General features: G+C 41.3%; 1 protein-coding gene across 2 annotated transcripts in view; it reads left to right on the top strand.

Annotated features, from left to right (window-relative positions):
- Nucleotides 1-27,834, top strand: part of F13A1 (coagulation factor XIII A chain) — a 145,095-nt gene that overhangs the window by 58,815 nt on the left and 58,446 nt on the right. For both annotated transcript variants that reach the window (XM_027128286.1, XM_027128287.1), the window contains 4 exons: nucleotides 6,938-7,056; nucleotides 9,471-9,578; nucleotides 23,932-24,106; nucleotides 26,874-27,012. In XM_027128286.1, coding sequence (XP_026984087.1) covers nucleotides 6,938-7,056; nucleotides 9,471-9,578; nucleotides 23,932-24,106; nucleotides 26,874-27,012 — 541 coding nt within the window. The remainder of the gene's footprint in view (nucleotides 1-6,937; nucleotides 7,057-9,470; nucleotides 9,579-23,931; nucleotides 24,107-26,873; nucleotides 27,013-27,834) is intronic.

Raw genomic sequence — 27,834 nt, 5'->3', positions numbered from 1 at the left:
ATAGATACTGCCAAATTTTTTTAAAGGATGCAGTAGTTTATAATACAGCCACAGCACACGAGCGTATCCATTTCTTTAAACTTTCATTGGCACCAGATGTTACCATGTGTTTTACTATATGCCAATATGCTAGGCAAAATATGGTATTTCCCACTCAATAGCAAAAAAATTTTTTTAAATGGGCAAAGAACCTGAATAGACATTTCTCCAAAGAAGACATATGAAAAGCCAACGGGTACATTAAAAGATGCTCAACCTCACTAGTCATTAGGGAAATGCAAATTAAAACCACAATGAGATATTACCTCACTGTTGTTAGAATGGCCATCATCAAAAAGACAAGGGGGAAGGGTAAGCTGGGACGAAGTGAGAGAGTGACATGGACATATATACATTACCAAATGTAAAATAGCTAGCGGGAAGCAGCCGTGTAGCACAGGGAGATCAGCTTGGTGCTTTGTGACCACCTAGAGGGGTGGGATAGGGAGAGTGGGAGGGAGACGCAAGAGGGAGGAGATATGAGGATATATGTATAAGTATAGCTGATTCACTTTGTTATAAAGCAGAAACTAACACACTACTGTAAAGCAATTATACTCCAATAAAGATGTTTAAAAAAAAAAAAAGACAAGAGAGAACAAATGCTGGCATGGGTGTAGTGTTTCTCTAACCCCTGTATTTTCTGTTAAGCAGTTAGTTCTATCTAGAGACTCAGTCAGATTCATCTATAAGTGAATTATTTTCTGTTTTCTTTGGAGGGGGGCAGAGAGCGCACTTAAGAACTATATACTTCTTAAGTCGTATGCTGTGTGCTTCCCGGGGCATTCGTCCCATCAGGAGACTCACAATGTCTGTTTGTCCCTCTCTTTGTGATGTTCAGATTTATCAGTAGGGTCAGGTTTTACCAGTCTCACCCATCCATTATGAAGTTCCCCATTAGCCTTTTAACAAATGATTTTAGCCTAGATCCATTATTTCATTAGGGACTGCAAAATGGTGCTGGTCTCCTCTACCATTCTTTCTGCATTTATTAGCATCTATTATTTTGGTGCCTTGAGGTAATAGTCATAGAAAAAAGTCTAAATGCATGGCTCTTTTCCTACTTCTAAGTTTTTTAAATAATGAGTTGATTCTCAGCACCCTATAAAGGTGACCAATGAATTTTTAAAATCACTATGAAACTACAAATACTGAAGTATTTCACATGTTCTAATACTTTGCAGTGACTATTATTTTTGATATTTGAATTGTCCCATTCTTGGCCAGTGGGAGCTCCTTCAAGTTGATTTATGATTCCTTTGTCACGAGTCCTAGCATCGTTAAAAGCCTCCCTGTTTTCTGGTAGGAAGGAGTATTTCAGGCTAGTCTCGTACATTTCCTGACCCAGACCTGCTTAAGGAGCCCAGGTACCTTTTAATGGGGGGTGGGTGGAGAGGAATGGTACTTAGAGATCACAATCTGGGCTCAAGGGTACTTGCTGTTGCCATTGCATTGGTTGTTTTTTCTAGTTCTTTTCAGTGGACAGAACTAAAAAATGTGATTTCTCTTTTTTTTTTTTCTACTTTTCGCTGCGTTGGGTCTTTGTGGCTGTGTGCAGGCTTTCTTTAGTTGCAGCGAGCGGGGGCTACTCTTCATTGCGGTGTGCAGGCTTCTCATTGTGGTGGCTTCTCTTGTTGTGGAGCACAGGCTCTAGGCGTGCGTGCTTCAGTAGTTGTGGCACACAGGCTCTAGAGCACGGGTTTAGTAGTTGTGGCCCGCGGGCTTAGTTGCTCCGCGGCATGTGGGATCTTCCCACACCAGGTCTTGAACCCGTGTCCCCTGCACTGCTAGGTGGATTCTTAACCACTGCACCACCAGGGAAGCCCAAAAATGTGATTTCTAAGGGGAAAATGCATCATGAATTGTTATGATGCTTTCAACTTATTTTTTTTTGAAAAGCCTTTTATTCAATATTTTTTTATAATGGAATTAAGTTAAGTTTTTGATTATTACAGTATGTTCTGATCGAAACACTACAAACTATTGCAAGGACTAGTGGAAATAGGAAAATCTGTTAATAATAATATTTGTTGGTGAAAAATCATAGGGAATCCAAAAATCTATTTGTCGGTCATATGAGTGAAAGCACAACTTCTGGGAAGTATGTATGGGAAGAAGTAGCCAGCCTCTCCCTTCGTGTACATTCTTTCTTATTTTCTTGTTATATCTTCCCCAAGCAGAGGTAGTCAACAGTAGTTAGAATGGCCGTCTCCCAACACATAAAATAATCGAATTCCCCAATGGGTGAACAAAATAATGAGTAGTAACCTGGAACTCAGCTGAGCAGGCCACTTCGGAGCCTTCAGTGGGGACGTCTTCCAATTTCAGAGTGATGTGTCCTCACCCTGCATCGTCGTTTTAGTGCAAAAACAGAAATTAATTCTGGTGAAATGAGATTCACCTCCCAACAGGATTAATAGTCGCATTCACTGAAGTTCTTACTCTTCATTTGTGAACTGTGAAGAAACCAGTAGTAGCTATAAGATCAATAGGATTTCTGCAGATGGAATGACAATATGCAAGGACAAAATCACCTATTTTTTGACTTACAAAGCCCACGGTAGTTTTAAATTTGCAAGTTAATTACAGACCAGCTACACCACAACATTTTCAAATGGCAAAAGTACAAAAAAAAGTTACGTGTTACAAAAATATTTCAGAAAAAGTGTAGTCTAACCAAATAAAAGCACTAAAAAGGTATCTTGCTCAAGGGATGTCAGCTTGGAAAAATTATCCCCAAAGCTAAACATTTTTATTTCACACAAACTATACTCGGAAATAGCTTTGAGACTGATTTCTGAGGCTGAAAGTATCAAAGGGTTTATTTGTCAAGAAATAAATACCTTAACTAACAAGGATGGATAGAATGAGTTCATACTCATTAAGATTTCTGCAGTGTTAGGGTACTAACAAACATCTCTTAATGGCAGAATGTGGTAATCATGGAATTATTGCTAAAGTAGTTTTCAAATGAAAAAAGGAAAAGAAAACAAAACAAATTAAACTTGACCAAACATGTCAATTTACAGTTTTAAGGTTATTTTACAAAATACCTCCATTTACACAATAGACTTCACACAGCATTTTAAGATGAAAGTTCTTTTAATTTATCCTGGCACACTATAAATGAATAAATTACACTGTTTAAAGAATTATTTAATATGTTTTATTTATTAAATTTATTTATTCGATAAGTTTTTCTTTCTCTTGACTCAGACAAAGAAAAGATCTCATATATAATAGATTAAGAGAGGAAGTTAAGCACACTAACTTACAGAAACAGGTGGGAGCTGGGGAGGGTCAGCAATCATGTGAGTCTCACCCGATGTGATGCTCTTCAAAGATGAGTCAATCTTCTTAGAGCCATTTAATGAAGATTTTGAAGGAAAACTTCATTTTGTACTCTAGCCCTTTAACGCTTTCATTCTTTTTTTTTTTTTTTTTTTGCGGTACACGGGCCTCTCACTGTTGTGGCCTCTCCCGTTGCGGAGCACAGGCTCCGGACACACAGGCTCAGCGGCCACGGCTCACAGGCCCAGCTGCTCCGCGGCATGTGGGATCCTCCCGGACCGGGGCACGAACCTGTGTCCCCTGCATCAGCAGGCGGACTTTCAACCACTGCGCCACCAGGGAAGCCCAAAGCTTTCATTCTTACAGTCAGTTCAGCTGTTGGTCTGTAGTAGCAGGAGTTACAGTACCAAATGGAAGATAGATTCATTGCTCTGGATCAAAGATCATGAATATCTTCAAGGCTGATGATACAATTGCCAAGTTGCTTTTTAAAATATTGTAGCAGTCACAATCCCATCAGTAGATTGGCAATTCATCACACAGTAGCTGGTACTGAGTATCATAAAATAAAATACGTAGACAAATGAATATATACATATAATTTCTTTTGAAACCTTTGCAGTTCTTGAATTACTACTTAATTCAAGTTGTTTTAAATTATTTTCTGTTCACGTTTCCTCATCTGTGAACTGGTTTTCCCTTTACTGGCTTTCTTTTATACACTTCATGATTTTCTTATCAATTTATTGGAGTTCTTTACATGTAAGGAAAATTTACTAACATTTTCTATTGTTGCAAATATCTCTCTAGTTTGTTGTAGACTTTATATTTTATTATATCCGAACTTCAAGTTTTACATTTATATCAAATAAAATGCAGTGATCATTTCCTTTTTGATTTTTTTCTTTTATCTTTGTCTTGATAAAACTTTCTCACTTGGAGACCAAGTAACTATTCACAGTTATTTTACTCTGGAATTTTTTTATGCTTTGTATTTTTAAATTCAGATTCTAAATTAATGTTCAGTTTATTCTGGGGTACAAAAAATTTACTTTTCCCAAGCAGCCAATTTTCTCAGCTGAATTAATGGACACTCCAGTCACCCTCTTTGATTTATAACATTTCTTTCATCATAAATTTATTTCATAGAGACAGACGCATATTGTAACATCTATTTCTAGGCTACCTATTTTGACCCATTAATCTAATTTTATACCAATTGTTTAAATTATAGTAGCTTATAATACAGTCTAATATCTTATAGGGCAAGTCCATAAACATCTCATATTATAAGGAAAACATCTTGAAACATTCCTAAATGACACTTCTAGACCTCAGTGGCCTTAAGAGGAGTTTTATCTCAATAACAGGCATTTGAAACGCACTTGGCTAAGATGTTTATTATTACAATACTTACAACAGTTAAACCACTACTATAGAGGAATTTTTTAAAAGTAGCCTTTCCTTTTCAGGCCATTTTGATAGCATCATCTGGGGGCGGGCTGTAAAAGGGGTGCATGTAAACGGTCAATGTCCTTTTATACATATTCTGAGATGATTTTATTTTAAAATAAATGTATTCTTTTAGGATTTTACTCCGAACTATCGACCTCGCTATTTCTGTTGTCACTTCCTTATATGTTACCTCTGCTTTGTTCCACTTGGAAATGAAGCTGTCATTTCAGTTGAGGAGTCACATGACTGTATAGAGATTGCTGGCAAAACCACGGAACCCAGCAAGGCCAAAAGTCTGAAGCATCAAAGTTCACGTTGGCGAGGGCTGGGGAGAGGCTGCGGCACGTCTGTCCTGTAACTCTGATTCTTCTAGAAAGATAAAATGGCTTTAGGGTGAATAAGCTATTGACGCACACAGCGACATGAGTAAGTCTCAAGAGAATGAGCCTGAGTGAAAGAAGCGAGACCCCAAACGTGTGCACACTGTACAGTTCTTTTTATGTAAACTTGTAGAAAATGCAAATGAACTTACAGTGATAGAAAGCAGATGAATGGTTCCCTGGCCGGGCTGGGACATCAGGGAGAGGACTGGGAGGGAGGAATTACACGGCGGTACAAGGAAGCTTTTGGGGCGACGGACATGTTTATTATTTTGGTCGTGAAATTATACACTTTAAATGTGTGTACTTTATTGGACACTAGTAAATATGTAGATGTGTGTATGCGTGTCTGTATTTACTGTTGCATGAAACCAGGCTAATGGTAGGCAAGAGGCAAAGATTGGAAAGGAAGTTACAAGAAAGTACCGGAGAGCAGACGAGACCGCAGAATCGCCGAAGGGTTCTGTCAAAGCTGTAACACAGCCCAAAGGGGGATCCAAGCTGGTTGGATGGGGCAGCAACTGGCAAACTTTAATGTACACACAAATCCCGGGGAACCTTGTTCACATGCAAATTCTGCTTCGGTAGGTCAGGACTGGGCCCTGAGATTCTGCATTTCTCACAAGGTCCCAGGTGGTGCTGTATGCGGCTGGTCTTTCCACCATTCTGTGAGCAGCAAGGGGCTAGAGCATCTGTTCTCAACTCCAGCTGCATATCAGAATCGCTGGGGAGCTTAAAATTAAGTAATTAGTTAATTAATTAATGTAAAAACCCTGATGCCTGGATCTCAGCCTTACTCCCAGAGATTCTGATGCCGTCGATCTAGAGTTCGGCTGGAATCAAGAGTTCGTAAATCTGCCCGATGGTTCTAAAGTGTAGCCAGGGTTGACAACCACTACTCCAGAGGGATGGCAAAAACCTTATCAGGGAATGAGGAGGAAAGAACCTGAGAAGGTACTAGGACGGCAAGTAGGGCCAGAGAAATGGGATGAACGATGTCCCCGATCGGAACCCAAATCGAACATTTCCAAGCCTGCAAATTGACCTGAGTATAACTTAGAGCCTGTATGGTCCTGCCTGTGTTAAAGATGCTTTCACTGCCTTCACACCTGGCCTGGGAATAAGTACCAGCTGACTACTGAGCGGGCAGATGGGCAGCGAGGTTTTCCTGAGATTATAGCCACAGGGAAGAAAAGTCCTTGCAATGGAGGAAGATGACCAGGGAGGCCGATTGGACACACACTTACCAACACATGCACAAGGATTTTTCCTTGAAAGGAGACAAAGCCCAGCCTCTCTCCTCCCGTCCCTATGGGCCACTAACCAGGCATGACAGATGGTACTCCAGCCTCCTAATATGCCCCAGACTTGTTTTAAAATCATTTGGAATTCTATTAACATTAATACTTTGGAAATTATTTTTTGATCTGTGTTACAGACTTTTATCTGCATTATAAAATTCTGATTCTGAAACCACTGATGCAACAGAATCCTAAAATGTTTACTGGGACTTGTCAATTTCATTGTGCTACTTGGAACTTATGGAAGCATTTTGCTGACAAATGTCATCATTTACAGACTGATCTAGGCCACTAATTATGTTCACCGTTGCTAAAATTACACGTTGTGAAATGAGCTACCTTTAGTGAAACAAAAGACTTTTTTCCCATTTAGTTTTTTTCCCACTTAGCAACTTAGGACCAAAACAAACTTGCAAGTATATGAAAACCTTCTGGTTTGGTAATAGTCATTATGTTTACATTTCAATGCAGAGGATGCTGTATACCTGGATAATGAAAAAGAAAGAGAAGAGTATGTCCTGAATGACATCGGGGTTATTTTTTATGGAGACTTCAATGACATCAAGAGTAGAAGCTGGAGCTATGGTCAGGTGAGCCACTTAAAATTTGTCATTGTCAAGGACATTTTTACTTAATATTTTTAGCCCCATGTATCACTGCAGGGTGCTCTCTGTCGATATTAGACAAGCACAATTTCCTGCTTTTCAGGATCTGAGACTCCAAGATGGGCCTGGGAGTAGAGACTTAGAAAGGCACCTGCATAATTCATCAGCTGAAATCACATATTTTCGGTTATTACAATGTTACAGAGATGGGAGATTGTGTGGATGATATGACATTCCAGTGAGCAATGCTTTGCAAACTCAGTACAGTGAAATCTCACGAGCTTAGACTCTGCTCTCCAACCTGGAATGAACCCATGTTTTTCTTTTCTTATAAGGAAGAGTGTTTTGATAATAATGCAAAGGGTGCAGGAAGGCAAGTGCCCAACTCAAAGAAATCCCTTTTTTTAAGGGTTAGGATTAGATATGCTAATTAGAAAAGAATGCTACCATTTAGTCAAAGGAGGGCCCACTGGGCTTTCACCTTGAGACATTTTATCAGCTGCAGCCTCAAAGTACTGTCTGGATATAAGGTAGCAAATGGTATTTCATCTGAGATATTCAGTGGTTCAAGCTATTTCAGCTTGGCATCTTTAATAATGGAGGAAGTGAATATTTTTACCGTATTTCCATAAACAGACTCATGTCCTGTGATTCAGAAACGACTTTCCATTAGCAACGTGAGGGCAGGCGAATGTGTCATTTCTCAGAGTTTTGGCTGAAATGGTTGCAATTGTGCACCATCGTTCTGGGTATCCAGGGGCAGATTTCCCAGAACTTGGCCTCACCAGGTCACAGGATACTTTCTTGGCGTGAGATCCTTGTTTAAACTTCCATATGGGCTCTCCCTGCCGTGCTCAGCCCTGCTCGGGCCTGACCACTGGGCTGTCATCATTGGCTCTTGTCTTGTCCACCCAGCTTTATGCCTTTTGCTCCTTCTCAGTGTTCAGGTTTGCCCGCCTGCATTTCTGACGTCCTGCCGGGCTAATGATCTACACGCTCTTCCCCTGTTTCGGGGTCCCTGCCTGGCTCCCTGGTTCCAAGTCCTCCGCTTCCTGAGTGACATACAACCCGCGACCATTGCTTATTGTCTGGTGCTCTCGCCTTGGGTCCCTAATTCCTAACCTTTAGGCGTGATTCTATTTATGCCCCCAGTGTGGCAATAGAGAGAGAGCTAACAAGGGAAAATGTCATCTAGGTGGGTAGCAAGGACTGCGAAAGGGTTCCAAGCATGATCGTGGACTCCCCAGACAGCCTGCCTTTGGATAGATGCCCTTGAGCACAGCCACTGCCTGTCTCTACTGTCATTTGGAGTCCATTAATTTGTGTACTTCAGTCCGAGCAACCAGCAAAGCCAGTAGTTTGTAGTGTAGTTCTCTATGTCTTTACCTTTCCAGCTCGTGGCTGTCATGCCCCACAGACGCAGCTGAAAGATGCTGCCTAATAAGAACCAGAGTAATGAGTTCTTATTCACCTGGAGAGCTAGTGCAATTACCCATTTCTGCATCTATCACATCAGTTTAGGATACACACAGAGCTGCTATTCTAACTGGATTTTAATGAGGAATTACATGGAAATTAGCCATTAAAATTGTGATTTCTGTCCTAAGCCCTTGGGTGGATAATATACAAGGCTTCTGTATTCAGGGAAATATTCTGTACAATGAGGTACAGTATAAGTGTAATCTTCCAATTTTGCCTTTATTTATTTATTTTTTACTATTTTGTCTTTGTTCCTTGTTTGGAAATTTTGGGCATTGTATGTGGCTAGGAGTTCTTTCTAAGGAAATTGAACTGACTACCTGATGGTTCCCTTGATAATATGATCTCCTTTCTCTAAGCCTTCCTGCCCTCTCTTTGACCCTGGAGTCCACCTTATCTCAGACGAGAGGAAACCTTAGACAGACACTCACTATGTGAGGTCTCCTACTGTTTCCAGTGCAGACCTGAAATGCCTTCCTGAGAAGTACCTGAGAGCCATTTACTGTCGATATGCACAAGGACTCATGTTACTTTTGAGGGCTTGAGACTTTGGCCTGACTTTGGTAAATGGTTCATTCCCTTGCCTTTTCGCTGGAGCCAATATGTTGGAGAGATCCTCTAAATTAACCCTACAATCTTCTGAAGAACTTCAGGTCAGTTCTTGACCCTTGAGTACATCAGCTCGCTAGTAGTTCTGTTTGTATTTCTAGCTAGTATTTAAGTTCTTAATTACTAAAAAAATAAAAGAGGGTGTCTCCTTCCTTCCACCTTGATATTTCATGCTAAAGATTATGAGTGATTACCATCTAGGAAATACACATTTCTAAACATGAGGTTGTGGTTTCATTTTATTTTTCAACAGAGAATATCTTGTTTTCAGAGGGGACATTAAATAGTTTCTAATTTTTTTCTCCAAATAGTTTGAGGATGGCATCCTCGACGCTTGCCTGTATGTGATGGACAGAGCGAATATGGACCTTTCTGGCAGAGGGAATCCCATCAAAGTCAGTCGTGTTGGATCTGCCATGGTAAGAACAACCACTGATTACTAAAATCGATTACGCATGTCATTTGCCTCAGTATAGATGTCAGCTCATTAAGTGCTGTTGAAATGGTGACTTGCACATAATAAACTTTTATTTGGAAGAGTCTGTAATTCCCTGAACTTGTCATGTGCCGTAAAACAAAATTCTTACATCAGTACTGTGTGTTGCTTTGGCTTCAGACACATGCTGATAGATGACGTGGACGATATAGATCACTTATTCTTAAGAATCTTTGCCTAGGGGCTGAGAGTGACCATGACAAAGTGTCAGCAACTAGAATCAATCAATCAACAAACAAACATCAAAGAGGGCTTCCCTGGTGGCGCAGTGGTTGAGAGTCCGCCTGCCGATGCAGGGGACACGGGTTCGTGCCCCGGTCCTGGAAGATCCCACATGCCGCGGAGCGGCTGGGCCCGTGAGCCATGGCTGCTGAGCCTGCGTGTCCAGAGCCTGTGCTCCACAACGGGAGAGGCCACAGCAGTGAGAGGCCCCCGTACCGCAAAACAAACAAACAAACAAACAAACAAAAAAAACATCAAAGAGCATCAAAAAAAAAAACCCTGCAAGATGGACATTTTCTACATTTTCACACCCATAGTAAGAGTAAAGAAATAAATGACTAATCCTAGCTTCTATTTCAATGATACCTCACCACAGGGCTTTATAGTTTATGAAATGGACATTGATTCTTCACAGTACTCACATGAGATAAGTGGGGAGGAGGTGACATTACCCACGCCATTTTACAAGTTAGGAAACAGTGTGATGACAGTTTGTCAGTGACAAAGCCTCAGCTAGAACCCAGGTCTGCTGACTCCAAAGCTAGACATTTTCTACCTTCCTTGCTGGCCTCTGCAGGACATCCTGAAACATCTCGGGGAATGCACAGACCCTGCAACGGAACGGCTCCCTGAGAGAGGAGATACAATTCTCATGAGTGGGAAGGTTAGGGGTCAGGTCTGGGCGGTGAATTAATTGTGTTGCCCAGGTCCTGGACTGTACTGACGTGCGGACTGGGTCCTGTGCAGCCCTGGACTGTACCAACGTCCCACACACACAGATCCTGCCCTTGGTGCATGGAAGCGAAGCAAATCTGATTTAGGAGCAGATTATTCCCGAAAAAAACATCAAGCTAGGTGCTATTTCACACCATCAAAGACTGAGCAACAAATACTCCTTTTTGTTACCAGTTTCCTTAAGTGTTATTTAAAAAAACAATCCATCTGAAAGAATGCTGTCTTTGGGTTTGGTTTAAGTTACATAAAATCAAAATCAAATATTGTTTATATAAAGATATTAGACTGAGAATGATATGAAATGTAATTTATGGTTAGCTCTTAAGAACAAAGATTGTTTTATTAGCAACTAGGCTACGTGTAAATTTAAGAAGAGTGGAGCTTAAAAAGAGAAGGTAAAAACTAATATCTAAAGGCAGTTTTGTTTTCTGTTGTTAGTTTATGTATGCAACATAAACTATGCAAGTGAAAAGACAATGGATTCTGAAGAATTTGGGAATTTCTGTATAATAGCTATTTATTACAACATGCAGTAGACCGGCAGTCAGTCACTGTTTTTCCTGTTTCATGGACAAAATTCTCCCTTTTCTCCTGTAAAGTCATCATGACAGGTTTGCAGTGGGACGGGAAGCAGTTGTCGCAGTGGTTAGGTAGAAATTAGTTCCTTCTTAGGCACTCTGAAATGACACGCTCGTCAAGCCGAGCTTACTCACATGTTGTGGGTATATGTACGAGTCTAGAAATCACTACCTAACACAAGCCAAAGCAAGAGGGACGCAAACAGGAAGCAGCTAACCCAACACTATGGTGGCATCTGGCCAGATGGAAGCTGTTAAGCCTTGAATTAAGCAGAGAATCCTAATGCAAATTGCCTTGAGATCGTATTAATCGTAAAATCCTATGAAGTTCTGATTTTGAAAATCTATAACTCACAAGATTTAGAACTGGACAGAATCAATTTCGGGGGTTCGGTTTGGTTTTATTTTTTGAGGGAGAGGCCTTGGGTGTTAGGGGAGAGGCCCACCCTGGGCAATATCTCTATTTCCACCAGTACCATCGTTTACATACACAAAATATACGTCTGAGAGTTTTCAAAATCTTTTTATATCTCTTATGTCTTTTAATCCTTAGAAGAGCTCTGTGAATCTTTCCAAAATCTATTCAGTTATAATGATTTTAGAAAATAAAATATGGAGCCTCCAAAAATCAATAAAAAATATGCAACTTTCCCAAAAAGTCAATTGTTTTCTGGTCACTCAGGGAGTTCCTCTCCTGTTCACAAATCCTGGAACTCTATCATGAAATTGCTGAGGGAAGTTAAGCAAAGACTGAAAGAAAAAAACAAAACAGAAACCCCTCACATTTCTCAATAAAGATTTGCTTTAAAATATGAGAAGATGTATTTAGGGAGCCCAGAAGGCAAATGTTCTGAAGTTGCTTGAGTCTAGCCAGAGCCCTGGGTCCGAGCAGATAGGCCTGTGGGTGTTTTCTAGGGGGCACAGAGGGAGCTGCATGGTCATTTTAAAAGCTCTCCATCATCTCCCCAGCCTGGTCACTGAGGCAGGAAATTCCTTTCATAGGATACAAATACTGGAACAGGATACATCGCGACAGGCAAATTCTCTGGGAGGGGTAGCACACTGACTGCAGTTCATGCCAAGGTGACAGTGATGGAAGGCAGAGATTTCCTGGGCTCAGTTACTGCCACGAAGGAGTGGGATGAGAAGCCTGGTCCTGGCTGGGCACCTGCAGCGGGTGGAGAGGGGACAGGAGGCAAGAGCAGGTGACTGGGGCCCCAAAGACACATTTGCTTCCCGTGGTCACGGCAAAGTCTGGCACTGAAGCCTGGCCAGGAATTTGCAGAAAGTAGCTGGGTGCTCAGTGCTGTACAAAGCACAGATAATAACTCAGGTTATTATCTGACTTATCTAACTTTCTGATGAGGGTGATGACGATGATGATCTGAATCTGGCTTTACCGTCCCCAGATAAAAATCTTTGTCGTCTAGTGTTTACAACCTTGGGCCGTTCTTTGCTATGGGGGTATCCTACACACGACAGGATATTGAGCAGTATCCACGGCTTCTGCCCAAGAAATGCCAGGAGTTGCGACAACCACGAATGTCTTTAGATATTTCCAAATGTCCCTCTGGGTCGAAATCCCCCCCAGTGAGGGCCACAGCACCAAACCCCTCGAAGGCTCAGCTTCCCTGCCTGTGCGATGAACGTAACCCTCTCTTCTTGCCTGCGTGGAGGATCTCTTTTCTTACCTTATTCAAAGCCTGCTGGCTTTCCTTCTTCTGCTGGAGAGAAAGTGGAGGCAGCATCCTGCGGGAAGGCCCGGGTCCAGGTCACATCAGACCTCTGGGTTCTGACTCTTCCGCACATTTCCTGTGTGACGCAGGGCCAGTCACTCAGCCTCTCGGGGCCTCCTTTATCTTTAAAATGAAATTTTGCTTCTGTACTCAGATCACACTTGTTATTCCCGGTGGCAGCAAGAATTCCCTTTTCTCCTTCAAAACAATGTTCTTCTTTCTTCTATTTTTTCCCTTTATAAATTCAATATTTAGTTCTTTTGAGTTGCTGTTACTTCACTTTGATGTGAAAATCAGGAAAGTTTATGACAATCTGGACAGCCTTGGGCTATTGGGTTTTCCCAGGGGAAAGAAAGTCTAAAACTCCTGTTAAGAGTTTTACAGGAAAGTCTAAAACTCCTATAAAGCTCATTGCCTGGGGATTGGTCCTGAGATGCTATAACCTCACATAAGTGAACTTTTAGTTAGGTTTTTCTAAATAGTGAGTGGTACATTTTACCGAAGCTACACTGCAGATGGATTTAAGAGAGAAAAAAATTTTTTGAGATTAGAAAAAAGAAAAACCTTGCCCAAAGCTATACGTCCTCCTTTTTTTTCATTTTTAAAATTTTATTTATTTATTTGATTTTTATTGGCGTACAGTTGCTTTGTGACCAGTGACCTTGTGACCTTGAATAAATCGTTTAACTTCCTGATACTTCAATAAACACAACAATGTTGTGTTAGTTTCTGCTGTACTGCAAAGTGAATCAGTTATACGTATACATACGTCCCCTCTTTTTTGGATTTCCTTCCCATTTAGGTCACCACAGAGCATCGCGTAGAGTCCCCTGTGCTATACAGTAGGTTCTCAGGAGTTATCTATTTTATACATAGTATCAACAGTTATACGTCCTCCTTTAAACTACTTGATTACTGTTTGCTTTCCACCTCGTACCTTATGTGACAGTCCTCACCAGGACAATTGCTAGGAAATGTGCCAGGAAAACGTTAGAAGGATGCTTTGTGCCATCTGAAAGCTTACCTTGCTCACAGGGCACTAATAAAGAATTCCATCACGGACCCGGAATTACAGTGAAGTAACCAGACATGGACTCTGAGCCCCGGTCACACGCTCAAGACAGGTGTGCTGTGCCACGTGACGGGAACAGCAGGGTCCTGGGGAAAGGAGAGACGGTGACAGTAGCCTGCCTTTACTGCTGGGTGGTAACTGGTCCCTACCTGCTTCTGCCTCGTGACTGATTGGGTGTGGCAGCAGCTCTGGGCAGAGAAGTTCTCCCATACTGGCCCTGCCGTGGCCGCTGGCCCTGTGGATACTGCTCGCTTATTCACTGTGGAAGCCCTAGCACCCCACCTCGGTGCAGGTTCCCTCCTTTGGGTTGAGACTTACTAATAGGAGATCTGTGTCGAAATGCACACAGAACCAGGACATGAGATGTGGAAGACTCTCCAGGGGTCTTCTAGGTAAAGGGGTGGAGGCCCTTGGAAACGATGTCACTCAAGGTCACACACAAATAAGTGGTTGAGCTGGAACTAGATATTGTCCTTGCTCTCAGGTCATATTAGACCTTAGACGGCCACCACCAACACACAAGCACCAATGACACAATTTGTACCTCATGTTAATCCGTCATTCACCAGGGATTTTCATTTCTGTTTATTGAAGAATTTTTAACAATTGACAAATAAATTGGAAGCCAGTAGGAAGATAGAATTTACCTAATGGAAGTTGTTTTCACAGCCAATTTTGAGAAACTATATCCATTTCATAAATAACCAATGTAAGGATGAAGAGACAGAAGGATCAGGAAGTTAAATGACTTATCCAAGGTCACTGGTCACTGGTAGCTAGCTCCTAGAAAAGAAGGACCCAAGAGAATGGGTTCCAGAACAGGTGAATTTTGAAATAGGGGAATAAGTGAAGAAAGGCATAAATCAGAGAATTCTAAATAGCCAGAGGCATTGGGTCCCTGGGGAAAGAGTTCCCAAGGAAGACTAAGTACCAAGTATGGTTTGATGGTGGTATTGGTGACAGTGATGGTAGTAATTGCTGTAATGATGCTCATGGTAGTAAAACACTCAGTAGTAACTCATTCATTCAACAAGTATTTATGGAGAATCTCCAGTCTAGGTACAGTTGTAAAAACAAACAAACAAACATAGTTTCTGCCTTCACAGAGCTTATAGTCTAACAGAGAAGACAGACTTGTAAGTAGAACCTTTCAACACACTATGGCAAAGTCTCTGATGAAATAAGCATAGGGCTGTAGGAGAAAGCAAACCTCTCAAGCTTTCCTCAGAGGTTTCCCAGGACAAAGCAGTGACCTAACAAATGTTGGGATATTGGATGAAAAGGTAGAAGAATAACTGACAAGGGTCCAAAGCAATAATAAGCCATGCTACCATTCACAGAAACCCTTTTTCCTTGGTGGAAATTATACCCAAACAGCCATCACCAAAAGCACTGCAGGAACATGTAGTCAGGGGAAACTTGCCCCTCTGGGGACTTATTTGTTTCAACTACAATTTTTTTAAAAAGTGACATTTTGGGGGAAATTTTGGAAGGAGGAAGAGAAGAAAAAATATCAATATACTAGTGACATATTTTTAAATACCGGTCTTTACACCGCCGCCAGCCTGGGCTTTCCTGCTTCCCTTGAGGTGTACACATTTATTTTTAACCCTGGTCTTTTGCTAACATCGAAACATGATGCCATCATTAATCCCCATTAATACCCTATTCTAACTGTGCCTTTTGGGAACTGACTCAAGATTGAACTTTTTTTTAACCAGTCATGTTCGGTGTACTCTTTAGTGTTATAGAAAGGAAATCTTGCACTCCCGCTAGTAAATCAAACTGACCACAAGTGGAAGTATAGGTCCTGGAGTTCCCTAGGGCCCAACACAAGACGAATGACTGTAGACCTTGCAGGCAGAGTGGACTTCAGAGCTTCTGATCCCCGAGCATACATGATCTCACAGATACACTGAAAATAAAGCTACTTTTCACTTTGTCCATCTTTCTTCCCCTTCTTCTTGTCCCAGTATTTAGACTGTTTTTTTTTTCTTCCATGCATGAAATCATGCATGACATCACTCCTTTGATATTTTGCTAAACAGCTTCACAGGAAGCTACTACAGAACGGCGTTTTTATTTTTCCCCAGTTGTTTACTTGGTCATCTCGTAGAAAGCTTCACGTTCAGCAACGAACTATTTCAACCATTCAGACTACACTTACACATTCACTTGGGTTAGAAATTCCACCCAGCTACCCCAAATGAACTTTAGAATCAGAAATAAATACATGAAGTCTAGTCCCTGATCTTACAGACCAGCCAAAGCATAGCTCCCTAAAACTTTTATTTAAAAAAAATAAATACAAATGTTAAAGCACTATATAACTGCTCCTTTGTTTTACAAGCAGCTAAAACCCCCTTTCTTGGAGTGAATTGTCCTGGAGAAACCTGAGGACTCAGGTGCTTGAGAGCCATCGTCCCCAACAATTTCCCCACCGAGGAGCTTCTTCGCGTTTCCCCTTATGGATCTTGTTTTTGGAAAAATTTCCTCTATCGAAAAAGCATATTTATGTAATAATACTTTTGTTTCCCCATTCTTGCGTCAGAGATTTATCTAACGGCCAAACAGAACTTCTAATGGGAGTGGTACCAGCACTCAGTGTGACCCGATGCCCCCTCTGAAGGTAAAGATATGACTTCCATTGGTGTTTTGGAAAAGGGGCAAAATGACTCACACGCCTGCATAATTTTGCAGATGCCTAAGAGTTAAAATTTCCAGGCTGGCGACCATTTGCCAGATGTACGTTCCTTCGTGGATTTCAGCCCCCATCCAGAGATCCTGGAGCTCTGACCCTATCTGCTTTCTTATCTTAAATTGTTATTTTCTCTCTCCATGATTCATGCCCAGGAATGTCAAGAATGACATTCCTCACTCTGGTAGAGGAGAAAAAGCTAGAGGTCTCTGTTGCTCTTGATAACCTTTCCAGTCTCAATCAAGAGCTCCCACGGGTGGCAACTTTGGAGAATCTACCGGTTAGGATTAACGAAAAACGTTGATTGTAGTTCAACAGGGTAAAATACTAATTCTAATAAGTTTTTTTTAATCTTAAAGTTGGAGTCAAGGTACCCACAAGCACGGGAGACCTTCCTAAGGTTTAGGAATGGCTAAGGGAATCCAGTGATGAATGGGAGGTACAGAGTCAGGACGATCTCTAGTACCTTTCAAACTAAACATAATGCCATAAGGTCACCTCATTCACCAGGGATTTTCATTTCTGTTTATCGAAGAATTTTTAACAATCGACAAATATATTGGAAGCCAGTAGGAAAATAGAATTTACCTAACGGAAATTGTTTTCATAGCCAATTTTGAGAAACCGTATCCGTTTCATAAATAACCAATGTGCAGGTGAAGAGACGGAAGTATCAGGAAGTTAAATGACTTATCCAAGGTCACCGGTCAAACTGGAAATGGATCTCAGGTTGCCTGACCCCACTGTTCCACACACGATGTTACATGTCCCCTGTATTTGTCCTCTGCCTGTCCTCTCTCCATATCACATGACCTCCTAGGGTACAAAAGTAATGCCTTTTACAAGCCCTGTCTCATTCAATCCTTCTCTTTTAAGTTGGGGTGGAGGGGTTCAGGAGACAAATGAACTGTTCAGACATCATTTTCTTCTCTTGTGGTTAAAAACTAGCAATGTAATGAAGTTTCCATTTGTGGGCAAACAGCTTGGCTTCTCAATTATTAAGGTTACATTTCTTATGCCTGTGCTCCCCATATATTGGGAGAAAAACAGACATTTATTACAAGGCATCTCTCGAATGCGATAATCACAGTCAATCTAAATGTCTGCTTTCCCTGAATTGCTTCCCGGAATGAGGTTTCAGGGCTACATCTATTTTGTAATCACATTGGCTATTTCTGAAACACGGGGCTGCTTCTCAGCACTCCTTCCAAGCTGTGCAGTCAGGGCTGCTCTGGTCTCCTGGGTCAGACATCCCCAGGATGAATAAATAGAAGTGCAGCAAAGCCGGCACCGCCTTTTAGGATATGCGATCTCAGGGCACTTTGCCTACCTTCTTGCCCTCTCTCCTTCCCCTCTCCTCTCCCTTGGCACCCTTTTCCTTTCCTCTCCTTGTTCTGCTCTTTCCCTTTTCCATTCATCTATTCATCCATCCAGTCGTTCATTCAGATATTTTTGGAGGTCCATTCTATACACCAGCCCTGCCCCACACAGCAGTGGAATAGCAATGAAAAACAGCAGACAGCGCTTGGAAAGCTTAAGATCTCAGTATCTCTCTCTCTCTCTCTCTCTCTCTCTCGGTCCACCTTTTGTTATTTCTTTCACAACTGTCAATTAGTAAAATATGTTTGGGCCAAATAAGAATCCTCAGTTACCAAGGGAGACAAGGTTAATAATCTCTAGTTGTAAAGATTTTCGTAAGAAATGAAGCTAATTACCAACTCCTGTCAGAGCCTGTGTCAAGTCTATACAGCAGAGCACATTTGCAGACAGTGGTTATACGCTTTGCAGTATAGGTTAGGGTTAGTTCCTGTGGTTTTTATGTGTTTTTTGTGAAGTAAAATTTACGTACAGTGAAATGTATGGGTATTAAATGTAACATTCAATGAGTTTTGATTGGCGTAATCACTACCCCAATGTAACCAAAATATAAACATTACCATCAGCCCAGAAATTTCCCTCGTGCTCTCTTGTAATCATTCCACATCCCCAGAAGCAAGCAACCACTATTCTGATTGCTTACAATAAATGTGACTTTTTTTTTTTTTGGCTGCGTTGGGTCTTCGTTGCTGCGCGTGGGCTTTCTCTAGTTGCAGCGAGCGGGGACTACTCTTCATTGCGGTGCGCGGCCGTCTCATTGCAGTGGCTTCTCTTGTTGTGGAGCGTGGGCTCTAGGCACGCGGGCTTCAGTAGTTGTGGCACACGGGCTCAGTAGTTGTGGCGCACGGGCTTAGTTGCTCCGCGACATGTGGGATCTTCCCGGACCGGGGCACGAACCCGCGTCCCCTGCATTGGCAGGCGGATTCTTAACCACTGTGCCACCAGGGAAGCCTGATTTGCCTTTTCTTAAATCTCACATAACTGGATTCATACGGTATGTACTATTTGGGGCTGACTTCTACTCAATCAATTCTTGCACGTGTCTTCAATGTGTTCCTTTGCACTGGCAAAAGCAGTATTTTATCGTATTCTATATCCCAGTTTGTCTACCTGTTCACCTGCTGATGGACATCTGAGATGTTTCCAGTTTGGGCCTCTTATGAATAAAGCTGTTAGGAACACTCTTGTACAAAGTAAAGTAATTATATGTTTTCAATTATGTTTTAGGTAGTGTTGGTTAACTAAGAGAGATGAACACATTAAAACAGCACTTCCATTCTTCCTTTCCTCTTTCCTCCCTCAGGTCTAATTTTTTCTTAGGATTATCATTGTTTTTACATTATCAAGTTTTAAAATTCATATTCATTCTGTTACTATGATTCCCAAAGATTTTTGCACATATGTGGGTTTTTCTCACCCCTGGATCTTTACCACAGAGTCTCTGTTACTGGGATCTGTGCTAGATTCATTCCTTAATTATCTTGATATCACTTTTCAAGTGGTTGGGTTGTGATGGGTCCTGTGTTCTCTGAGATCCTTCATGTTTGAAAATGCGTGCTGGTTGTCCTTACGCTCACAGAACAGCTTAGCTGTGCATAATATTCTTGGGTCCACCCTCCTCTCAGGACGATGCAAATGTGGATGATATCAACTGGTTGTTCTGGAGAAGTCTAAAGACAGCCCCATTTCCCCCTTATTGTTAATTTGCATTTTCTGTCTGTAGGACTGAACAATGATTTCTTTAAGCTTAAGTTCAACTAGATTAATTAATTAAAGTTCCTAGGTAACGAGCGTTCTGCATTACCCTGGAGCTCAGATTGCTCTTCCAATGTATAGATTCAATTTTTCCTCAGTTAGGTAAAATTTTCTTACGTTATGTCATGAATATATCTTCTGTTTTATTTGTTGGGTTCTCTATTTCAAGGATACTAATTATCCTTATGTTGTATCATCCTTGTCTTCCATAACTATTAGCTTCTCTCTAATAACTTCATCTCTTTATCTTTTTCATTAGCATTTTCTTCACCTCAAGCTTTTCCTCTATGTCATTAATTTTATTTTGAACATTATCTATTCTGTTTCTTAGAGTTTATAATTTATCTTTAGTTGCATGATGATGTGAGTTGGTGCCCAGTGTGTTCCTTTAGGTCTGTGATCTCCTAGGAGGTTGTGAGAAACTCCTTTATGTTCCTTAATTTTGTTTTCTTCTATGTATAGTTTTTCCATTCTCTCTCTTTCCTCTTTGCTTTTCTTTTTATTCATGCTCATACCTGCATAACTCTTCTCCAAGTGTCCTATTTGCTGTAATATACTGTAGATAAAATCTTGACTCTCCAATCCAAGATGAGTTTGATTTAACCTCTGAACTACAGTTTGAGGCCAATGTATTTCTTTCTACTCTTTTGTACCCTGAGACAGACTGAAGCAGAGGAGGGAGTTTAGCTGACGAGATGGCAAACTCTGTTAAAATCCTTGGGCTCTGCTCTTTCTTTTAGGATTCTGTTAAATTTCTCATTCTAGAATCTACTCTACCTAATTGGAGGTAGATCTCCTTCCCACATGGAGATAACTCACAGGCTTTGTATCATTTCTCCTCTGTAGTCCCAGAATCTCTACCTTTTAAGGGATGCAGACCCTTTTTCACCCACTTCTCCACAGCAGTCATTTCCAAGATTCTGGTCAGAACAAGGAAAAGATCAGCATTTTAATCCAGTTTGTTTCTTTCCAGATTTGGAAATACCAATGAGCAACCTCAGGATTTTGGTGACTTGACAGTAGGGCTTCTGAAGCCCTGGTGGTCAGGGTTAGAGCTGAGCCAGGCTGCCCCTCTGCCACACTCCAAAATCCTCCCCTTTTCTTGGACCAGGTTTTGAAGTTTATTGAATTACGTTATGCCACTGTGGTGGCTGACAGTGACTTTCAAAGGGGCTGGTTTTAAATTTTGTCCAATATTGTAGGTATCATGAGAGGACAGTTTAGTGAAACCTTAATGAAGTTGAATAATGCTCCCTGTCCAAAGTCCTGGGTTCATATTTTCTTGTTGACCACCAGTGATGCAAGACGGAGACATTTCATTCTGTCACTGGTTCAACTCAGAGTTCATGACAAGGTGCTCAGAGTCAGCTGTGGACTGACAAGGGACCAGCATGCCCTTGAAGTGTCCCCCAAACATATCTTGTTGTCTAGGGAGGGGGCTATTACTTTAACCGTTTACATCTGTCACTAAAGACGTATCTCTTTCCGAATCTGGGCTCCCCAGAAATCAATATTCTAATTAGAAAAAGGTAGCTAATCTGGCTGAATGCTAATAAATGAGAGTTGTGATTTATCTAGCAACAGGGGAACAGCTCAGCATTAAGAATTAAAAGGTCTGTAGAGGAGAGAGCTCTTTTTTTCCTTACTCTTCCCTTAGGCTGATTGGGTTCAGCTGTATGCTATAAATAACACTTTTAATTAATGGCTGTCTGTTTGAAAATCAGTCATCAGAACCATAATTTAGGAACTTCTACCTCTGAGATTCATTGCTCTACCCTATTTCTCAATGATAAGGATAAGAATCTGGTAATGTGAGTTAAAGCTGAACCTACCTACTCACAAATACCAAACCACATCATAGCCTACCAAGGCACTCTTCAGGCTTCACTATAATAGATGTAGATGTAAATAATCAATTCAACTGCAAGGAGAATTATTGATCATGAATAGAACCAAAATTGTTGTCTAAACCCTGCTGCACTCCAGTCATTTCATGGAGTTACAGGAGAAAGTCAAAGTTAACCTCAAAGGAAGGAGTTTGCAATTAGTTGAATGGGGTCCTTCAGTAATCTCTAACGGATTCATTTTTTTCTACATTAAACAAATTAACTGGGTAGTTACCTTCCCTTTAACCTAACTGGACAGAGTCAAAGGGGAAAAATAGAAGTTGCTTGCACAGCTTAAGTGTTTTCTTCTAGTAGTTTCTACTTCGTCCAATATTGCCTACTTACATGATACTTGCAGTAGGTCCCTGAAGTTGCCATATTTCTTCATGACACAAAGCAATTATTCAAATTCTCTCTACCATGTAGATAACCTTTTCTGGACCTCAGCCCCTCCAGACCTAGCTTTCATGTCATTTTCCCTATCCAGCCCATAGCCGTCACCACACCCTCCAATCTAATAAAACTGATTACTCCTTCTGTTGGGAGCCAGCTCTCCCTGTACATCTTTCTGTATTAATATTGGTAACATTTACTTCTGCTTGATGAGTTTTAGACCATCTCTTTTCACAGAGAAGATCTTACTCTTACTCAGATGTGCAATGCCTATATGCTTGTTGAATACACAACGGATTATTCAACAGCTATTGAGCACCTGCTCTTTGCCAATACTTGTTAGAAGTCAGAAAGGCATCGATTTTCATCTCTGTTCTCAATGTACTCACAACCCACTGGGGAGGATAGACTTTTATAAAAACTAAACTCAGCAAGCCTAAGAGAGGGGTCTGGGCAAGTGCTGGGGGTGGGCTGTTAATTAGCAAGGCCATGAACACATAGAAAAATCACCATATTTTAATATCTCTTCTATGGTTGTCATCATCCAAACACACCTGCTTCAATCATATGTTCTACCTTGCTTACTAATGTCTTTTCAGTGTAGTCTGAACCTATGCTTCTCAAACTAATGTGCACAAAAATCACCTGGGGATTTTGTTCAAAGGCAGGCTCTGATTTAGTGGGTCTGGGGAGGCGCCTGAGATTCTGCATTTCCAGCCAGTTCCCGGGCATTCCACTGCCGCTGGTCCACAGACCACATGTTGAAGAGCAAGTCTATAAACCATTGTCATGTCAACGTATAAACATTGTTAAATTACCATCAGTTTTTGGAAGAACTCCCAATGCTCCCCACCTAGAAATTCTGACTGTAATTAAACATAATGAAAGCTACAGCAAGAGAAGTAAGACTCAGCAGTGACCCCCAAGAAACTGACAGGATGCCTTGAAACTGTTTATTCCTCCCCCGTTTTACTGTCTAAACACGAAAGATTCCTGCACTTCAGGTCTGCTGCTACCAAATGACTGTGGTCTGAATGTGTAGCCAGGTTTTCCCAAATATTCAATTGCCATTCTTTGCTTAAGTCTCCCCTATATTTAAACTATAATACCCCAGGCCCTTTATGTATTATAATACCCCAGGCCCTTTATGTATTATAACAAAATTATGCAACTTTAATCACCTTAAGCAGTCATAAAGAAAATACTTCTGTAATGCAACTTCTTAAAAAACAGACTCTGCAAGGCACCCATGGGAATCTAATTTCTTATTAATTCTTAATGGTTCCTATGACAGCATCTGCTTACTTTTTCAACTTATTAGAGTCTGCCACTCATCCTCAAAGTCAAAACTCGTTAGACCATGAGACTCTGGGCCCCCACTCTAACATCTTCTGTCATTTGTCAGCTTTTAACTCTCCTTCTTTCGAGACAAGATCCCTACTTGAGCCGTCTTCTTTTGCAGGTCTTCTTCCTCTCTTCCTCACACATTCTCCAGCTCTATTCCAACCAGACCAAGGGCCCTGTGTGTATCTTCTCCCAAGCACGTGAGAAAACATGACAACTCTTCCTGCCTGCTTTTCAACACCACCTTACGACAATCATACGCTATATAACAAGGAGTCTTGGTTATGTGGTTTCCCCTCACACTCTCATCATCACATCACTTTCCCTGACAAATAACAGTGAACTGAACAGAAGTGGAACTGTTTTCATCATGCAGGAATACAGAAGGCACTGGAAACCTTAGCTTGCCCAGTGTCAGAGTCTGGAGAGGACTCTTCTAAATGACCTTGACCCCTTCTCACCTCTCATGGTCTCATTTAGATTAATGCCAAGGATGATGAAGGCGTCATCGCTGGATGCTGGGACAATGTCTATGCTTATGGCATCCCCCCATCAGCCTGGACTGGAAGTGTTGACATCCTGTTGGAATACAGGAGTTCTGAGAATCCAGTCCGCTATGGTCAGTGCTGGGTTTTTGCTGGTGTCTTTAACACATGTAAGTATCCAGTTGAGTAATATATTTTTAATGCAAAGGAAATTTCACCTTAAGACATCTTATCTATAACCTGCCAAAGCAACCTAGCAAGCTCTGTTGCACCTATAGAATTTGTGGGTGGCTATTCTGGGATGCAGTCAATACATAATTAAATTGTACTTGGCCAAATATGGTCCTAGTTTCTCTTTGACTGCCGAAGCTTTATAGAAAGAATGATGGACTATTTCCTACATAATCCATCGTTCAATACCCAGAGAAATGGAGCGTCTCTGGGGCCACGTAAGGATGTGAGGGAAAGGCTATGCCGTTTTATTTCTCAGTAATCCCCACATTTTAAAAGGCTCAATTAGCAAAATTTAAAATAATAAATAATAAGCTATGTACCGCTTGTTATTGAGCAGTTTTGTAAATATGCTTATTTGCTTACTGTTTGTCACTGAGAATTTTCTAAACATACCCACTTAGTTTTTACTCCGGCTATGGAAGGGACTGTGGCAGGTGGGTTCATCTTCATTCTTGTATGTGAGTCTCAATGCCCCTGAGCAATTAGATACCAGAACTTAATGAACGATCTGCACTCCCCAGCTTCCCCTTTTGCTTTTAATCCACCCAATATCCAATCCATAGAGGAAAACATATGGGAACAGAATTGTTCTCTTCAGCCTCATGCATCATTTTTCAATATGGCATTTGTCTGTCCCGGCCCAGACAATGTTATTGTTAATTCAGTGGGTATTTTTAAAAAACATTTATTTCAGTATATCTTCATCATTGGTAATGATTTTCACTAACACGCCATTTCTACAGCCCTGTAAAAAAAAAAACAAAACGTTAAGCGCAAGTCAAAGTGTCCTTCCTGCTGGCTCATTAATAAAGACTGTTTTACCCAGTTAGCATGTTTTTTAATCAGAAAAATCAAGGAGGATCTGGAGGCTGGAAGCCAGGATGAGACCATTTTTTTATAAATGATTATGAAGCCTGTCAGTTTCAGCTCAAAATTCTGACCGTCTAAGAATTAGTCAGAGATCCAAGTGGAAAGAAATCATGAGTTTGGGTTGTGTGTTTTGTTTCTCCATGGCGTCAAACTGGATAAGATTATTTTCTTAGCCATTTGCGTATACCGAAGGGCTAAAGGAATATATATTTCCTGGGAGCAATGAACGGCATTGTAGCCAATGTGTCAGTGTCCTAGAAGGGCTGGTCTTTCAAGCTCCACATGGAAGCCTGAACTTCACGAAGGCCTACCAGTTGGAGGTAGGCCCCCCTCCCTCACGGCTCCCAAGTCAAGTGTAAGTACAGGTGCTCAGTAGAGGCAGCCTCTCTTATGAAATGATCCCAGGAAAAGAGAAAGGACTCCCCACGTCCTCCTGATGTCTGCAGTTTCACTCTCCCGGTGTAATTCCTTTAGGTTTAGAACCAGATAAAATAGTAAACACCTTCCATTCATGTATGCCTTTTGTATAAAAGGGTCCTCGAATCTCTTCCTGAACACCGGCTTTGGTGATAAGAAAAGGCAGAGGCCCAACGTGTGATGTCACCGTGAGGATAAACCTGAAAAGGAAATTTGGAGGGAAGGAGGCACTGGTGTCCCCATGTCAGACTTCACCAATCTTAAAATTATGAGTTCGGCAGATTCTGTAATCACGTGAATTAGTGTTAAGCTAGAAATAGAACTAGAGCGCCAATCATTTCTTTGGTAAAACTGTAGCAAGTGTAGGGGCTGTAAATCATAGAGGAAGATGGAAGTGAGAGGCGGGTGGTGGCTGCCATCGGTGACGTTTGGGGTGTTAAGATTAAGTCATTGACATATACGCCACTATATATACAATAGATATCTAATACGGACCTGCTGTAGAGCACAGGGAGCTCTGCTCAATCCTCTGTAATGACCTGTGTGGGAAAAGAATCTAGAAAAGAGTGGATACATGTATCTGTATAACTGATTCGCTTTGCTACACAGCAGAAACTAACACCTCATTGTAAACCAACTACACTCCAATAAAAATTAATTTAAAACAAGATTCAGTCATTTAATGAGGACCCTTGAGTCTCTACCAGATTCAAGTTTGGACTTCCAAGGTTGTTCTGTTGAAGGAGGTGGATGGTCTTTGGTTAAAAATGCTAAACAATTCTGAGAGGAAAAAAAAAAGGGAAGGCAACTCATTAATCTTAAAAGTGTCAGCTGAATTATTTTCAATGAGCCCTGAGGTCTGGCGTCCTGGCAGCCAGGGAGGGCATTTGGATTAAGTTTAATCGATAGGTGCATATACGGCAAGAGATGCAACCAGGTAATTTATTATCTAATGATTAAAATGAATCTGTGCTGTCACCCTCCACCAAGTGTCACAAGAGCACGTTCCAGCCGGGAAAGCAAACCGCACTGAGGGTCTGCTTGGTAAATTCCTAACTTCCTATTAGCTGAGGTTTTTAAATTTTATTTTCAGAAATTTTAGTCCATGAGCTGGACTAAAATAGTCCTACTTTGATGATCGTATGATTAGCAGCTAAACAACTGGAAGCCTGTTCCTGGGATCCCTTTCCCACTGGCTTCGGTTGGTGCCAACTGCAGTTTGTACGATCAGGCAGTGAGGCTTCTCTCTGCAGCCCTGATCCTTGACAACAGGCCCCCTTCCTCAGTGCGGGACGTTTGAGAACAACATGTCCATGTTGGTAAAGAAGAAGGTCCCTTCTGAGAGGGGATTGTTCACTCTGTATTTATCAGATCTCGGTGATGTGCTTAGTTGTGGTCCATCTTTCTTTCCTGCAGTTTTGCGATGCCTCGGGATACCGGCGAGAGTCGTTACCAACTATTTCTCAGCCCATGATAACAATGCCAATTTGCAGTTGGACATCTTCCTGGAAGAAGATGGGAATGTGAACTCCAAACTCACCAAGGATTCAGTGTGGTGAGTTTGATTTACAAGGGCATTTGCTGATATCAAGTCGAAGTGACATACATTTACCAGGAGACAGAGTCGGTCTAATGTTTCTTTCTGTTCTATTTTAAGGAGTATTCGATACCATAGGCAGAAAAGTCTGATTGTCAGAGATTGTTTTTAGCTAATGAATGAGAAATGTTACTGAACAGGCAGTTTGGACTTCGTATAATGGCGATTGATCATCCCATTACGACAGCAACCACTGGAAAAGGCCATGGTTTTAGTGGCCAGAGCCTACACTAGTTCCTCTCCACCTTAGTGTATGACTATTATGGTGAATGGCAGAGACACCGGAGCCAAGCATTCTCTACTCTAAGAGTAAGATAGCCAACGTTTACTGAGCACTTACTGTGTACCAGTCTCTGCGTGAGCATGATCTTACCTAAGCTTTTTAAGTTTTATCAGGTGGGTGCTTATTAATATTCCATTTACAGATGAGGAAACTGAGGCGCAGAGAGGTTAAAATAATTTTCTCAAGGTCATACATCTGGTAAGCTAAGAATAAAACCCAAGAGCATCTGACCCTAAACCACAGCCCTTTTTTTTTTTTTTTTTGGCCTTTGCAATATAGGATTGCTCTTTGAAGGTAAAGATGTGGTTCCCCCGATCTGTGACCTCATCTTTCGTTCAGAGATAGAAGTGGAAATGAAACTGAAATTATTACCAAATACCAACCACACAGTTTTTTCACTGCCCTGAACAGCTATACCACAAGCTGGCTGCAGGGAGTTTAGGATTCCAAAGAAATTTCTTTTTTCCATTGGGACCCACTCAGTCCAAAACAATATT

This window comes from Aethalodelphis obliquidens, unplaced genomic scaffold, assembly GCF_003676395.1.
Source record: "Aethalodelphis obliquidens isolate GAN/ISIS:26980383/991018 unplaced genomic scaffold, ASM367639v1 scaffold34, whole genome shotgun sequence".
NCBI classification, from domain to species: Eukaryota; Metazoa; Chordata; class Mammalia; order Artiodactyla; family Delphinidae; genus Aethalodelphis; species Aethalodelphis obliquidens.
The sequence above is the reverse complement of the archived record's forward strand: the minus strand, read 5'-3'. Positions and strand labels throughout refer to the sequence as shown.